Source organism: Poecile atricapillus, chromosome 5 (assembly GCF_030490865.1).
Source record: "Poecile atricapillus isolate bPoeAtr1 chromosome 5, bPoeAtr1.hap1, whole genome shotgun sequence".
NCBI classification, from domain to species: domain Eukaryota; kingdom Metazoa; phylum Chordata; class Aves; order Passeriformes; family Paridae; genus Poecile; species Poecile atricapillus.
In genome coordinates, this window is record NC_081253.1 from 19,164,268 (window position 1) to 19,181,923 (window position 17,656).

The 17,656-nt window shown below is 38.3% G+C and overlaps 1 protein-coding gene across 2 annotated transcripts in view; it reads left to right on the forward strand.

Moving 5' to 3' along the window:
* Positions 1–17,656, forward strand: part of CERS6 (ceramide synthase 6) — a 100,171-nt gene that overhangs the window by 46,166 nt on the left and 36,349 nt on the right. For both annotated transcript variants that reach the window (XM_058840439.1, XM_058840440.1), the window contains exon 4: positions 4,577–4,634. In XM_058840439.1, the coding sequence (XP_058696422.1) occupies positions 4,577–4,634 (58 nt within the window). The remainder of the gene's footprint in view (positions 1–4,576; positions 4,635–17,656) is intronic.

A 17,656-nucleotide genomic window follows, 5' to 3' on the forward strand; every position in this document is an offset into this window, starting at 1 on the left:
TTTTGGGTTTTTCTTGTTAGCTGAAGTTTAATTTCACATTTCAGAGCAAAAATTCAGAGGAAAATTTGAAAGACAAAATTTCGTTAGTGTGATGAAGGGAACCTGACAAGACATATGCATGAAAAGCGCTTGCTCAAGTGGGCACTTAAATAGTTTTTGCTGAATTGAGCATACTGTGGGGTATATCAGGTTAGTTGGTGGAGGCTCTCCAACTTTTCCATCTCTTTAGATGATGTTCTGTGTCATGCTGAAGCATCTTTAAAATTTCATTAGCAACTCAAAGTTAAAAAGGGTTGAGAGGTTAAGAAACTGACTGTGCTCTGGATTGGGAATGCATTCAAATTCAGAACAAGAGCAGTCAGATCTGCTGCTGCACCTTTGAGGGACTGTACAACATTCTTTTTAAGACTACATTAGAAAATAATTTATTTTTCTGTTATGGAAGAGTCACTTTTTAGATTGACTTTTTTGCTGCAGTGTGTTGCATCAGCACTGGCCTGCTAAGCAACAGCACAACCTGAAGAATTTGCCAGAAGGTCCATATGTAAACCATTTGATCTCATTCAGAGTTTGAGCAGACCATTTGCAAGCCTGATTCAGTTTGGAAGTCTTTTAGTGGAGGACTAAAGTGAACCCCATAAACCTTATTGTGAGCAGACAGATCAGGTCATTCAGAGCACTTGTGCCTTGAGTGTTTTCATCCAGGTTTGCTGGATTTAAACTAACTTAAGTCTTTCAAGCAGCAAACTTTGTGTGTATATGGGTAATTCAGATTTTTGTCTCTATGCAGCTGACCAAAGGAATGTTTGAAGTCTGAGGGACAGAGTAAATTCTCGCAAAACAGAGAAACTTCAGTTGTTTTCATCTTTCAGTTAAGCATGAATTGATGTGGCAGTTGCCCACGATGGAGTGCCTCACCTTGTGGCCTTCTTTGAATGTCTTTAATAGGGCAGAGAATATAGCTGGGGGAAAAGGGGAACAAGAGCTATTCTAGTATATATGCATATATATAGGTATAAGCATTTTCGTAGTCTCTTGGACTCTGCTACTGCTGCTCTAGAAGTTGCTTTACCTGTTTGAAGAGCAGCTGTGACCAAACAAACATACCCAGTGATATGTGGACACTCAGCATGAGCTGCTCTTGCTTAAGGAGGACCTTAAGCAGCATATTAGAAAGGATACTAGGACATTTTATACCACTGGCTAGGCATCTTCCCTTTCCTGGGGTCTGTTACTGTTCAGATTGTGCTTAAGCTAGGGGAACATTAGATTTAGGACTATTACCTAGGACAAATTTAGGACAGCACTTCATCAACTCCTATTCACTTTGTGAATTCAGTTGGAATAAGACTCAATAACTTTACACTAAAGAAAGATGTACTTCTCTTCTATGATGTCCTGTGCAGACAGAAGGAGCATTTTTCTCAAGTTCCCAAAGTGCAGAGATATTTTGGATGCTGGGCTATGCTGTGAATAGGTGTGATTACTGCTCATAACTTCTTCCCTTTATTTGCATTTCCTCAGCAGTGGGCTTCAGTGAGACCCAAATAGAGGCATAAAGAAGTATGTACTGTAGATTGAAATGCATCATTCATATTAGAGTACTTGTTATAAGAGAATTGATTTGAGAATTGACCTTTGGAGGAATCTTGCTTGGACATATCTGCACTGTATGAAAGGTATTTCTCACATACATTCTGTCCTTGTTTGTATGATTTTGAGTGAATAATGCCACTTTGTAACTTTGTTCCTCAACCTTTTATCGCTGGACTTAATCCCAAATTACTGAGTATGCATTCATCTATTTTACCTTGGCCTATGGATGTTTTACTGTTAAGTGCAGCAAGAAACCATCTACAAGTACTGGTAAAAGAATCTGGGGAACTCCTTGGACTTTCTTGTATGAGACTGTGATTGCATTTTGGGTATTAAGATGGGAAAATTGTCCTTTAAAGTCTGAAGAAAAAGCAGCTAGCTGCCAGCTACAGAGCAATAAAAGTCCTTTGTTGATTTGCTACCACCGGAGTTAGCTTGTTAATAATGATAAACATGTCAGGGGCCAATGGCAGCTTTGCTTTCTTTGGAATTGTTATTTATTGGAGTTTGACAAAGCCAGAAGTTTGTAGAATAGCTTTCATGCTTGTTGTTCAGCAGGAATGAGCTTTTTTCTTCTATCAATATTTTTTTTCTTTAGGAAGTTAGCACTTTGACCAGCTTGGTCTATCACTCAGTTCTTAGCCTTGCTTCATCTTCTGGTGCTAAATCCAAGTCCATTTGTTTAAAAAATTAGGGAAGAACATATCATATCCGTGTGTGCATCTATCACCTCTGTAGCAGTTGAATGGTTGAAACAAGTTGGCTCTTTTCTGTAGGCCCAAATAAAAATAATAAGAGCACCCAGTGGCTCTTGGCTCTGAGGGTTTTCTGAAGCTCTAGAAACTCTCCTCCAGGGCAATCCATGGCTTTAGTGCAAATCTATAGCAGTGTCAGTGCTTTGGGAGATGGGTAGAGAGTTAGATGAGAATATCGGTGTTTCTTAATTTGCCTGTTTTGAGAAAGGGTCTTTTTATTTTTTGAGGGGTGGTAGCTGCAGGAAATTCTGCACAGTTTTCCAAATGTCCATGCAGACTGAAAAATCCCTGATACCCACCAGCTAAAACTCAGCTATTAACATATTTCAAATACATCAGACTGCCTTTGAGCTCCTCTGTGGAATATTGCATCTCCTAACAGCAAGCTAGAAAATCCCTTAAGCATGTTATGAATTTTTTTTGGAGAAATGTGGAAGGTGATAAAACTCTTTGCAAGGAATATATCATAGCTGCTCACACTTAGGAGTGAAGGGCACAGAAAGTGCTCATCAGTGAATAGGTTAGACAGGGTTTTCCTCCTAATATTTATATTTTCAATGACAGCCTTCAAGCTTTCACTAGATGATATATGTAACCTTGAAACTAAATGTCAAGTTTACTGGCTGTAGACTGGCCTAACCAGAACTTTCCACCCAAATAAGTCCTTCCTTTGTAATACTATCCTTCCTGTTTCTTTCATGTGCATGATCTGAAGGTTTCTGCTAGCACAACTAACATTTTGTCTCCAAGTAGTCTGTTTTCACAGCATCTTAGAACTGCCATCATGAAAACAGTGTTCCATGTTACTACAGTGATCAAACCCTTGAATGGTTTGCTCTTTCTATCATGTGGGTTTAATAAATTAATTTCTGCCATGCTATGAGGACCAGTGTAAAACAGTTTCTGTTCAACTAAAGTATCACACTTTAAATCTCATTGATGTTCTTACACTCTCCTCAAATTGTCAGAGGGTTATTTATGTATGACACATCTATCTTTCTAAATACTTGTAAAAGTAACTTTGATGGGAAAGGTTTGGATTCACAAATAAATTTCATTGTTTTACATAGGAACATTTTCAGTTTTGTAACCATTCCAGTAATGTTTGAAAGCACTCCAGTGCCAATTAACTGGAAGCTAATCGTTTTGCCAGTGGAGAGAAAGTTGTAAGTGCTACGAAATATGTCATTGAAGATGATTCATGTTGCAGCCTTGCTTCACACTAAGGTAGCTAAATCTCATCCTGCTATAAACGTTATGAGTATTACTTCTCTGGTGTTTATGTTAAACATGTGTGTGTAGTGAGTCCAACCCTTGGGGAAAAAAAAAACTAACGGGAATTCCTCAAAGAATTTATACTGCACAAGGTTATGATTTTATTTCCTTAGACTTCCAGTAGCTCTTTCATAAGTGAGTAATGGGTCCAAAAGATAGGAAATTACTGTATCTGTCTTCTTTTCTTGAAGACTGGAGAAAGACAGAGGAGAGGATGATTTTGTATTAAATCTCGTGGTGGTTTCTCTTATTTGCCATGGCATCCTGTTCTTAGCTTCTAGTTTGCCTCTATCTGAAGAGAAAAACCAGAAGCTCAGCAATTACTTTGAGTGCATTTGGGAAAATATAGATAATTTTTATCAAAGGATGCAGGGGAAGTGGATGTAAATTATGGATATATATCTGTATCCAGCACATCTATCTGATGCAAATGCACTCCCTAAAACCAAGCGTGAAGTGCTGGAATCTGCCAAGTGGATTTCCAGCTGATTGTGAATGACACTTTTCGTTACTAAAGAGGCTATATGACACATAGTACTCCCAAGTCACCTGTTGAAGTCTAATAAAATTTCTTCTTGTCTTTTTCCTGGTGTCTAATAGGAGATGAACTTTACTGCAACAGATGGGTAAATTGTCCTGTCTCCTCCACTGTCCTGCTAGTTTTTATTAAACTTTTTAAAACTTAATTATCTTTGAAAATATGTGAGGATTTCTTCTCCTGTTTAGATAAAATTAGCAAGTATTTTCAGAGAGCTAATGAGAGGCCAGGAAAAGCAGACAAATGAGCACAATGCTTAATAACAAAAGTAGAAAACCAGACCAACTTTTGCTTTAACTTCTGTTAATTTAACCAGGGTGTGGTGGTTTGGTGGTGAAATTAGAAATCATGTGTTGAACTGTAAAATATGTAAACCTGGTATCCTAGAGTTAATCTCTTGTACCTTTTGCAGGTGGAGATTTACATTTTACCTTTATATATTTACCTATGGAGTACGGTTCCTGAAAAAGGTAGGCACTTATATTATTATGCTTTCATAACAAATCACACACTTGAAGTTTTGTGCAGGTATAATATAGAGCACAGGCATAAAGTTTTATGTTCATGAGGAGTGAAAATTAAAATTTAATTTGCATTCATAAAATGCTTTGCTACTAGCAATGGTAAGGAATATAAATTCTTAATCAATATTTAATGGGGTTTTAAAAGAAAATGGTGTAGCAACATGCCTAGTTCACTTGATTATGTTTCATTACAGGCATTAAGCTGGCAGTAAAGCATACCAAAGTATTAATCCAAATTTTACCATTATCCTTGCTTAAATGCCTCTGATGAAGGTTACTTTTTTACTAACAAACAAAATTAATTAGTTTTTAGAAAAAAAAATAAACAAACCTTTTTTGCCTATTCTTTGTCTAATGTACTGTGGAAGGAAGTTTCTGTGGAGTTTCCCATCAATGCTATATTTCAGGTGATTTAAAAAGAGAAGAGTATTGAAAGCACTCTGACATAGGTCTGTTAACCCTGCAGTAGAGAATAATATGGATTTATGGTGTAAACTGTTTTTACAGCGTGAGTAGGTCTCAGAGCTCCTTGCAAGTCAGGCCGTATTTCTGTAATTCTAGGAAGTGAAATTAGGGGAACATGTGCACTCAGTGTGTTCACATGATCTTTGTTTTGGTCAAAAATTTGACACAAGAAAATGTATTCTGAACGTCTCTAGTACTTTTTAAGTAAAAGAGGTTGTACTAATCTTTTTTATGTCTGTGGTTCTTGAGGCTGTTGCAGGTGCAAGACAACTTGTTGAGAGCAGGAATAATGATGTGCCTGTGTAGGGAGGGCACATCAGAGCTGTTCACAGCTATTTAGCAGTAGTCAGTCCCAGGGGAGGTGTGCGCCAGAGCAGCATGCAATTGCATTCTCCCTCTGCCTCCTTGAGCACTTACATTTTATGTAAGACTGTACATATGTGTATGTAAGTACACATTTATGTGTACTTCACCCATTAACATGCGGTATGGTCGCTTGATCCCGTAGCACTGTGTGTTTCAGAGCGTGCCCTGCCGTGTGATGGCTAATGCACTGAGGGGATGAAATATGTCATCATAAACTGGATTTGAAATTACCTGTGTCATTTCTGATACTTTGTGAGAAGAGAGAATCAGTGTAATTGTAGGTTAAGAGTTCAAGTTGTCCACCTTCTACCTCAAATAATATTTTCTAGAGCAGATTCGGTAATGAGTATTCTTCTGTGTGAGGAAATGGACCAAGGTACCAACTTTGAAAGAGAAGATGAAGATTTCTTTGTTACTATCTGCCAGCTCCAGTCTTCACTGTTTTCTAGAGCAGTTTTAAATTATTTATGACTGCAGAGTGGGTGGGAGGCCCACAAAATCATTTAATGTGAAGCATTCACCTTCCCACCTAATCCTCATTGCCTCCCTTCTTGGTAAAATGGCAAATGCTAGATGTGACCATCCCATCTTAGTTTTCAGACACCTGAATGAGATGTTTTTTGCACTGAAGGACTGAAGCCAGCATTCACTACAGCATTCTTTGTTCTTTATAAATCACTAATATTTGAAGCATAAAAGATAAGTAACCAATTATATTTCCACCTTGAACATGTATATGCAAATTCTTCCCTTTCTGAATGAAACTGAGATTTTTTAGCTTTACCATTTGTTTTATTTGCATGTCTACAAAAACACTTCTTTGCAGAGCACCACACCAGTAGTGACATCAACAAGACATTAAGTTCCAGTGGCATTAAACTGACTGCTTTGCTTATCATTAACATAGAAATGAGATAGCGTTTTTGTTTTCCTCGGTAATATTTGTAGTTAAATAAATAGTGGCTTTGCTCATTAAGAGTTAATGGTCTGGCTGTGCTTCAATTAAATAGAAAAAAGTATCATTATCCTTGGTGGTAAAGAAGCAGCACAACAAGTTCAGGATTGGCTTGTTTCTTGCTTACTCATCCTTGGTGCTAAGCAGTGCCTGTACAATGCTGTAAAATGAAAAATCTTTACAAGCATATGGAAGCAAAGCTTCCAGGTGACATATATAGACTTTTCACATTTAATTTCCTTCCTTTAATTGCCCATGAGAATTACAAACTCACAGAAAAGGATGAATTTTCTGTGAGTCTTCTGAAGTCTGTACTGAGACTTGGAAACCTTAAGTTGCATGTAGTATTCTACTGGGAAAATAATCATCTGCCTGGATAAACAAATCTTGCTATTTTTCAAATTTAGTGCTGAAGTAACACAGATGATACAAGTATGCTGTGGCTATATTTAAAAAATGCTGGGTGCAACAAGCTTCTGTATGTATGCAGCTGATTGAGTGTCCTTCCTAATGAGTCATCCCCTACTGAAGAACTGAGAACTGTCTGGTGGGTAGTTACAATTTCAAGTGGTACATGTAGCTTGCAAAAGAACATGTTGAAGTGTAAATTTGACTCCAAAAGCCTACTCAAGGGAAATAAATGTATGGAAGGCCAATAGAAAATACCAGGGTAATATGAAGGGAAAAAAGCCCTGACAGGTAGAGCTGCACTTCTGTTATGAAAGTTCCTCTTTCTTGAAACTGTAGAATGTTTCAAATGAAGAAATTAAGGTGCTTATCCTCATGCATGCACTAACCACTGAGCCAGCGAGTTTCTGAGTGACAGCAGGAGATGTTCTGTTGGTGGCCCACAGTTTCTGTGTGCACGTAGAGAGAAACTGGCTTCATGCTTTTTTGTGAGAGAGAATGTTGCATTCTGCTGCTCAGCTGAGTTGGCTTATTCTTTACCTCTTTTTGGAATAAAATAGCAGCAGCAATACATGCACCTGTTACAGCCCAGAGAGAGTAGTGTAGGTTTGTAAATGCCATTTCCGATTGCTTGTACTCCAGAATTTTAGAGCCTAAAGTCAGACCACCTTCATTTGAAATAGAAAAAATGAACTTGTCAGTGAAGTGGTGGCTGGTTATTGACATTGTTTCTGTATTACAGTTCACCAATTATTGAGATTGTTAACTTAAGACAGAGAAAATGATTGTTACGCACAGCCACTTCATAAAATTAAATTGCTGAATTCAAAATGTTCAGTGCTGTAGACAGTTTTCAGTCTTTGTAGCAATAGGACAGACTTGATTTTGTCATAAATATTCCTCAGCTATTGGAAAGCTATTTGTAGAACACATTGCAGGTTACATCATTTGGAGCTGAAAAAATTACTTCCATCAGAATAGTCAGTATTTCAGTTATTGTTTCCATCTTCTCTTGCCATACCTGCTGCATCTACTTTTTCATTAAACTAATGCTGCTGAATATTTTGTGGAACAGAACAATAGATAAAATGCAGCATCTTGGAAAAATTTGTATCACTGTTTGGATTATGTCTGATCGTCTGATTCGCAGAATAAGACTCCTTAAAGCTGGCTAATTTTTTTCTGGTTTTAATGCTGAGATACCAAAGCATGAGTTAGGAAAATATCTACCACCTTGGTTTCAATCAGAACTGACTCTAGAAAACAACACCATGGCAAAAGCTGGGAAGAAGCTTCAGAGCCCTTGGTGCCTCCTTTATTCTTGAATCAATGGAAGCAAGCATTCTGTTGGGCACTTTTTCTGCTCTAGCCTGCATCTGTTGTGATGTTTCCTTCCCACATTCTTCCTGAAACATTTTTATATTATCTGTTACTGAAGCCTTGTAATTCTTTTTGTTCAGAGAGCTTATTTGCCCAATGCTAGATAAATGTTCCCATTTAAATGAAGAATGCCAGAGGCCACTGTGAAGCCCTTTTAACACTATGCTGATATTTGATATTTTACTGTGCTATTAACAGAGGGATAATGTGATACATAGGCCACTAAGGGAGGAAATGAAGCCCGTCTTTGGCAGACTGTGCTTGCTTTAAAATTGATTTGGATTCTCCGGGGAGTTTTATTACCGTTTTTATTTTTTACTCGTAAAAACAGTTGCTGAGTTTCTGTAAGTGATAAAAATTTTTAAGCTGAAATAATTTTGGATATTAAAATCAAATTATAATATTTTTCCTTTCTGTGAAAGCAGGGCTGAACATTTGGTGATAAAACAAAAAAATAAAACAATTTCTAATTCACTGAGTGAGCAAAAAAGAATACCCATGTTCCAGAGTCTTTTGAAGAATGCTATTGTGAGAAAGGGGAAATGCCATGTTACATTTTTAAATAAGCATCACGAGTGGAAAAGGTTTCCAGGAAGACCGCAGTTAGATGCCATCTCATGGAAAAGGAATTTGTTTCACATATATCTTCAAAAGGGCATAAACATTGTTGAGGGCATTTAGGAGAGCTTAATAGAGTATTTTGGATGCTTGAGATATAAATCTTGAGTCATGCTGTGAGAAAGATCAAAGCTACTGGAGAAACTTAGTTTTAAATGACTGCAGCACGTCTGTGTACATCAACAAGGAAAATGAATGCATTTTGGACAATGAGGCTTTGTAAGAGAAGGCGACTCAGCATAGGAAGTAATTCACTGTGTAAGCTGTTGGAAGTTAAGATAATAACTGGATCAGGCAGAAGAGGACAAAGCTGAGCAAGCTGGCAGAATTTATTTGTAGCTGAAAGGAAGCTGAAGGTTTTTGAAAGAAAAAGCAAAATGAGAATATCAATGGTATCCAATTCAGTAATAGGACACTGATGGCAACAGGACTTTGAAATGTAGACAACTGCGACAAATTTTACATAATCATGGGAAGGAAAAGCAACTTACTAAATTAAAAAATACATCTAGAATTGAATTTCACTTTATTTGTTTTGAATCCAGCTGGGGGTATTTAATAACTTTAGAGTAGTAAGTAAATGCTATGTAATCATCAATTTGGCAAGTTAAGCTGGTATTAAGCCATATACAGCATCTCTGCTGTGTGTGCATTACGCTGTCGTTCAGGGCAGTGAAGGAGGGAGGGGCTGCCACACCTCATGTCCCCCTGTGGATTGATTGCTATTTTTGCCTCCAGCACAGTATTAATTTTCTTGGCAGCTCAGCATACATTATCGATGATCTCTTGGGGTTTTTCCTGTTATATTCGTTTCTAAGGTTACCCTGTCACACCTCTCAGAGCTTTCTCATTTCTTCTGCCTACTGATGCTCTTGGCCACTGGCTGTTAAACAATGCCAGGTTAGCATGGGGAAGTATTGCTGTAAATTTAAATCTAATTCAGAGTTTTGCTTCAATTTTTTAACTGCTGTTACTCACAGGTAACTTAAGGAGTTTCAACAGGGATTTTTGTCCTGTCCCCAAGAATTGTAGGCTCAAGAAGGTGAGGAAGAGAAAGTTTTTTTCTCATGCCCAGTTACTTTAGGTTTTTTGCTGTGGCACAAATTTACTGTTTATGGTTTTATACTAAAACTTAATACAAATTTGCAATTTATGAAACAAAATCATATGCAGTTTATGATAGTTCCCCAGTTCTCATCCCTACCAGCCAGTCTTATTGCTAGTTGTTTTAATAGATCAAGTGCAGAAAACTGCAAGTTATGTCAGAATAGATCCACCAGCAGATGACAAATGGAAGCAACAGAAGACTTGTGTCTGCACTTCCTCAGCAGGAGGGGAAGGTGAAAAACAGAGGGAACATGAATGTAACATTTTATGTAGGTTTAGACATTTTGGGAAATTATTTTGGCTGTCTTTGATTGCTTTAGAGAAGGAAATGTTATTATGGTCACTGACTCAGAACTGAGCAGGAAAAAATTCCTTGCAAACTGTGTTTTTATATTCAAATTAACATTTCCTCCTTCTGTCTTTCTGTTGGAGGAAAATGCAATATGAGAGAGGTTCTCTCACTGGGATTTTTTCATTTAGTACTTGTGGCATTATTACATACACCAAGAAGTGTGATTCTTGGGGTGTTCTCTGCAGGGCAGGAACTGGACTTGATGATCCTTGATGGGTTCCTTCCAGCTCAACATTTTCTGTGATTCTGTCAGTTATAATGACATCTGCAGCCCCGCGGGTGAATTGCCCTGATGCAGTATATATGCACCTCAAAAAAATGCAGTGGTTGCAGCAGTGGAAGGGGAAAAAGCTACTTCAGTCTGTCCTTACTCCTTGTTGCTTAGGGTTATGCTTCCTTCTAGGTGTTCTCAGTGACCAAAGTGCTTAGAAAAGGGTCCCTGTCTAGTGACCACACACTGGTGTGGCTTTTGGCCTGCCTGTTCCAGCAACCTGTCTGAAGGAGTTCTGCTCTCCCAGTCATCAGGTGGGACTTGGTGGTGTCTGTGCTGAGAAGCACAACCCTTCTGCCGGGATTTTAGTGGCAGTACTTGAGAGTGGGGAGTTCACTAATGAAAGGTCGTCTTCACCACCTGCCCATAATGGCACCAGCTGATTCAAACACATTCTTGCCTCTCTGGGGGTAAATATTTGCCCTGAGAAAACCTGTATTTTCTATTAAAAATTCTGCAGTTGCAGTAACTTTCTGATTTTCAGACTGTCAGGGGTGATTTTGAGATCTTGCTACAACGTGCCTATGTGGAATTACAGCAAAATACATCAATCGGGGCTTTTCTTTGGCTTTTCTCTATACAGTGTTTTTCCAGTAGGCAGTGTAGGATTCATAAATACCACAATCTTAACATCTGGGTTTAGGCATGAAATTTTATCTTGGTGCTTACCTCAGTATAGAATTGCTCTCATTATTAAAAATTGACTCTGTCTCCCTTTGTGGACTGTATGCAGTGGTGGAGTGGCTGTATGTCAGTGAAGCAAACCACAGTGAATCCTGCAAAGGAAAGCAGCTGCCTAAGGATTTCAAAAACTCAGCATCAGGAGTACAGTGAATCTGGCAAACGCCACCAACATATGGTATTGGAAGGCAGTGGCTGGCAGAATCAGACACATGCACTGTTCCGGCAGAGCAGCCACAGATAGGACCATAATTATAGAAAGTAGATATGTAATGATGAATTTAATTATTAACCACTTTCCCGTATGCCTTTGAGTAACCATAGTATCAGAGCACTGGAAACCCTGGAACTTCACTGAGGCTGCATCCTGTAGGAGTAGTCTGAAATCATGCTACTCTGCAATGATCAATAAGGGTTGAAGTGACCTATTTTATTTTTTTTAACGATTTGCTCTTGGGATTTTTCCTGGTCTCTTAAAGGTATAATTTTATGCAGGTCTCCTTCCTACCAAGGTAAGGTTATCTAAGTGGAAACTTCAGTGGTCTCTCTTAACAAATTAATTCCAGGCATGCAGTTATATTTTTTCTTTTTAAATAAAGTAAATCCATAAATATCCTCTTAGATGCAAATGCTAGGCTAATTGATGTGGTCTGGCATTGTGATCAAAAATAGAAGGCAGCTATAAAGCTAATGGGTGTACAGCTGTTTTGCTCCATCAAAAGGTTATCAGGCATCTGGAGTGCTCGGGTGAATGTGTCCGCTACATTTTATGCAAAATTCTTACAGTGTAGATTGAGAAACTACAAAATACATTGAATAGTGTTCCTGGGAACTTTAGTCTAGCTCCTGTAATATTTATGTAGACCTCCAGCTGCTCTAAAATGTCTAGCACCACTGGCCACTCAGCTTGCTCATGACCAAACAGTCCTTGAAACTGTAGCCATTACACATGAAGGCAAAAGTTTATAGAAGTTTTGTTTACTACAAAGCAACTAGCAGAGCAAGTGTCAGAGGAAGAAGGTGCACAAGAGAGCAAATATTTTGATGTGTGGGCTTTGTAAAGGGACTGGTGGCTGTCTGGGAGAGGGGGAGGAGATGCTACAGTCACCAATTTCTCTGGTGTGTTCTTCAGTTCTGTTCAGTGCATTGCCTTGATATTAGGACCCTTCCAGATCCTACTTATCAGTTCCTTTAGCCAGCTTTTTTTTCCACATAAGCTGTAAGTTGAAAGTAAACTTTTATCTACATAAGACATAAGCTCCAGATCTCTCTAAATAGTATTTTTAAGGAGAAAAGTGAATGTGTATGTGGAGTTTACTCTGCCTTTCCAAATATCATTTTATGTAAATACATGAAAACTTGAATTCATATTTTTTTCTAAAACCTTTTTTTGGGCACACATATATTTACATTTGAATGTCAAAGTGCATCTTCCAGTGATTATTATTCATCTTGGCCTTTATAAGTTCTTCCATATTTTATGGTTTCCCATCATCAGTAGTGTAATTTTTAATTGTATTTGGAAGTCAACAGTGCAGGTTTCTGAGAGGAAAGACTGAGCACTCTTCATTGCAGAAACATTTTTTCCCCTAAAACCTTTTTTCTTACAGACACAAAGCACTAAACTCTAGAGAAAAAAAAAACCCAGTTCTTCAGAAACTTAAAACAACTTGCTTAGTCACAATATATGAAAAGAGAACCTCAGGAGGTTCACTGACAATGTGTCACATTGTCTTCACTTCTGTAGCTAGCTATGCCAGGAAATACCAATGACTACTTGGATATGTGAAGGATTTATGAAAATTCTATTCCTGGTGTGAGAAGCAACTGCATCCTAAACCAAGTTAGCAGTCACTGGAAGGAGGAACATGCACAAATTGATGCAAAATAGTAGCCATGGATTTTGTTGTTTTGCTGAGTTGTCTTTGTTCCCAGCATGGTGTTTTGTCAGAACTGGGTAATTTTGTGGATGGAGGGAAACATACATAATTTTGATATGTAGGTGACTTGCAATGGTGCTTGCAGAGTGTCAGTTTATTGCACAGTTCAGCCTGTGTTCTTGGCATCGTTGGCTGCTAAGGTTGTGCCCTCAGAGCCTGCTGTGCATGGCCAGTAGAGACTGGAAACTGTCTGATGTGTTTTTTAAATCAATGAAACTTCAGTATGAGAAATTCTTTAGTAGCAAAACGAATACAATAGTAGCAAGGATGTTATTATATTCAAGGCAGTTTTTCAGAGGATAGTAGGAAAAAGCAAATGTTTTTAGAAAATCAGAGAGTTTCCAAGACTGGAATCATAAGTCTGAAGTCCTTGGAGGCCAGGCAGACTTAGTGGACGATGACAGAAACTTTGAAAAGCTGACTCAGAAAGTTCTGGTTGTTGCTTTATGAATTTTCTGAAAATCAATAATAATGAGGAAGAATTTAATTTTCTTTCTGCTAGAGAGAAAGAAGCTGCAAAATATTGTGGAAAAGAAAAAGGTCACTTTCTGTAACTTTTAAAATGGTGGCTTGTTTTACAACAATTAATACCAAGGAGTTTTTCTGTAGTTAAGAGGAAAAATAATGTGTTTGTTTGTACATTATATGCAGAAGCAAATATTTTCATGGAAATACATGCTTCTTAAGAGTGAAAGGCTGCAGTAGTCTACAGTTATGCTGATCTTCATTGAGCCAAGTGAGAAGATGGGGAAGGAGGCCCAGGATCATTGCGGAATTTGTGTCTGAGAGACTAACTTATTGAAAATCTCTTGGGTTTGCCATAATTTTGATAGTAGAACATAGAGCCCCTGGCAGAGGAAATTAAGGAAGGATGCTTTTTGTCTTGCCTGGTAATCTAACTGTCTTTCTAATGTCAGCAGCCATCTAGCATACCATGTCAAGAGGATGCAGGCGTTGCAGAAAAAAAAAAAAGAAATTGAGCAATGCAATTTACCTCTAAGAAAGTGCTTATGCAACCAAGTGATGTGCAAGAGAAATGTTTATTAATACATTGAAAAAGAAAAAAAATTGCTATAATCCCTAGCCATAACTGGAGAAAAATGAGCATTGAGATACTATTTAATTTAAGCAAGTAGAAATGCACAAAACCAACAAAACAAAACCTAACCAAAAAAGCTACTACCCAATACCCCAAAAACCTGTTAATTATGAATAACTCTCCTTCTGCTAATGTTAATGAAAGGTGCTGTTGACTAAAAGGCTATCAGTTTCAGTTCCTGGCTAATAAAAAATGTCTGAAAAGTGCTAAAATGTTACTGTATTTTGCAGTGACCAGAAAGCTGGAGTGCTCTCCTCCTCTGCTGTTGCAGTTGCACTCCTGGGTAGATGAGGTGTGAAGCTCAGGATACACCAAGGGGTCTGTCCGTGTGAGCAGGAGCTGCTGTTCTGCCTGCACTGGGAGAAGGCAGCTGCTGCTGTTGAGGAAAAGGCTATGGCTGTGTCATGCACTGTACACGTGTATCAGACAGTGTTTGCTCCTGGGGTAAGAGCAAATTGCACACAGTGTTTTTGGGGCTAAGTGAACGCTAATGAAGAGGAAATCTTCTGGCCTTACTTTGTACCACTTGTTTCTGTGAAGAGCAAGGACCTGCTGTAACTTGATGAACGTAGGTACAAATGTTGAATGAGACATCTTTGGCATCTTTGCCTATATCAGCCCCAAAAAAATGACATCAGTAGAGCTGTGCTAGAAGTATATATTATCTTGACTGTAATTAATAGTGCTAATTTCTGTTCTACTTAATATTGCTTGTAACTGTCAGAGACAAATGATACAAAATTGTATTCAAACACATTAACCAAGCCAGATAAAAATCTTGGCAGTGTAGTGAACATGTGCACAGTGAATGCTCTGTATTGTGTTGGTTTTGTTTTGCAGGTTCAAAAGCAACTTTAAATCTCTTTTTTTAGACGAAGGAGATCTTATTTTGATTTGAAATGTGGTTTTAACATAAACTTGCTCTAGTGAAATGTGGAGATTTTGTCATGATGTTCCTGAATTTTTACATGCTGGATTCTGGTAAAAACAGCAGCCAGATTTCTTTATTTGATGGAAAAGTCGGAAGATTTTTCTTACCTAAGGATTTTGGAAGAACCTCTTTCGGAAGCTACACCATGGTCATGACTAAATCAGGTGCATAACAACTCGCTGTGATACTTAAAAATGTGAAGGTTTTTTATTGTACTGCTTCCCCCTCCCCCCCCCCCCCGCCCTCCATTTACTATCAAAACTGATGTCCCACACACTAGATACTAGCAGCATTTTGAGCAAGACCTGGAGATTTTCACTTCTTAGTGCTTTCTGGAAGCCAGGGGCCTAATTAGATGATTTCTCTAGAAATAAGTGAATGAGGCAATGGACACAAAACATCCCAAGGCTTCTGGCTAAGCATGCAAACATCAGAGATAATTTTGGAAGTTTTTTTTGTTGTTGTTTTCTATTTTTTTTCCCAAAATCCTGTTATTCCCTTGTCTCAAGAGAAGTTTTATTTCTGAAAGAATTCTTTAAAATTACTCTATTTAATCACAGAGTTGGAGAGAAGTTTGATGGCATTTTTAACAGATAGTCCTGTAAGGGAATTATGGCACTTTGTTCCTTAATTCTGTAAACTCAACAGATTGAACAGCTGTTTACATCCTCTGCTACTGATACTGTATTCATTTCGCACTGCACCTAAGTGTGGTAAAACTTCAGTTTTCATCTGAACTCCTTTATGTTCTGTAAGACAGGATGTTAGCATTGTAGGGCTGGTGCTCTGTGTCTGGCATATTTGGTACTGAAGGTTTTAGTATTCTGTTTCCAGTTTAAGGGGGGAGGGCCTTTTTGTTATCAGGATCTTTGCATTTCCTCTCTTTTCCAATCCCCTTGTGTACCTCTCTCCCTTAGACATATACCAAAAATAAGAAGTAAAATGAAAATTGGGTATTCAGCAGGCAGCAAAAACAGAAGGCATGCTTTTATGTTCATCAAAAATGGATCTGTTGTGGAGCCAAGTCACTGACCTTTTCTTTTCATCCATCATGGGGCTTTCTGGCAGAGCTGTGCTCTGCTTCATGGTGAACTTGCCTGTTGTGAGGAAGTTTGCAGACGTGTCCTATGAGCATACTCAGGCCTCACTTGAGCCCTGGAATGTCGATCTTAGGTCCCTTATGATTTATCCACCTTTCACTAATGAGTCTAGGTCTCACACTGCAGACTGTGTGAGCTTTTTTAATTAAGATTGTTGCTTCATACTGAAGCCTCTACAGAGTATTCCACAGTTGCGATGTTCACAGAGGAGTAAATAAGATGGTTCTTGGTCCAGCTATGACCGTGTTTTACATGTAGATATTGATTGCTTTTTTTGGAGGTCAGAGAGGAAGGCTGTGCTTAAACTAAGCTCTTCCTCTACCTCTTCACATAACCAAAGTGCCCTGCTGCTAAAGCTGTAAAGAGCAACTCAGAGATGCCAAGGCAAGTCAAGGGGATAGGAGACTGGGGAGGAAAGAAGGGTAAGAAGGTGGTGTAGGACCCCTGCTATTTTAAGTGCTCTTGCCCACGGAGGATCCATTAGGTTTCCAAACAGCTACTCAGAAGCATTTTTTCTGAGATGGCAGCATGGCTTTCTGAGCCTTATGTGGCTCAGAAGGGGCATTTGTTCTGCTGCATTGGTCTTTGAGGCTTAATGCATACATTACATTATTTGTCAGTAGTGATACCCTTCAGGGCTTTTTGATAGGCTCATCAAGTGAGGCCCATTTTATTTAGCAATCAGCATTTTAATGGCACATAAACCTCTGTATCTGTAGCTCCTGCAGCAAGCATCTCTATGAAGAAATGTCATAATATTTGATGTCATAATATTTGAAAGAGAAAAATATGCATTTTTGGGCTAGGACCTGTAATTTAGGCAGCAAAATAATTGGGTAGGAAGCATCTCTTATCTTTTGTTGAATATGATATGAAAGACAGTTACAGCTTTTCAAACCTGGCTAAAACAATGAATTATCCTAGAATATTTGTGTGGATCTAATTTAGGCAGCTGTCAGACAGAAATATTTTAGATTCTTTATATTGTCTGGTGGTGTGGCTGTTTCCAAAGACTTTTTTATTGCATGAAATGAGGGGAACTCCTTTCATTTACTTGTATAGCACAGTAAATACTGTGGAGATGTTTGAACCAATTAATTGGTTCCATGAAGAGGTTATTTCTAATGGTGGGAAGGATAAACTTGGATGGACTTTAATCACTCTTACAGCATTTTCGAGAGAGGTCTATCAGAAGCTCTAGGAGGTGTGTCGCCCTGAAAACTCAGCTTCTGAGCTTGCTAACATAGTTTTCTAAAGACTTTCCCAGGACAGTAACTGTAAACATAGATATGTGT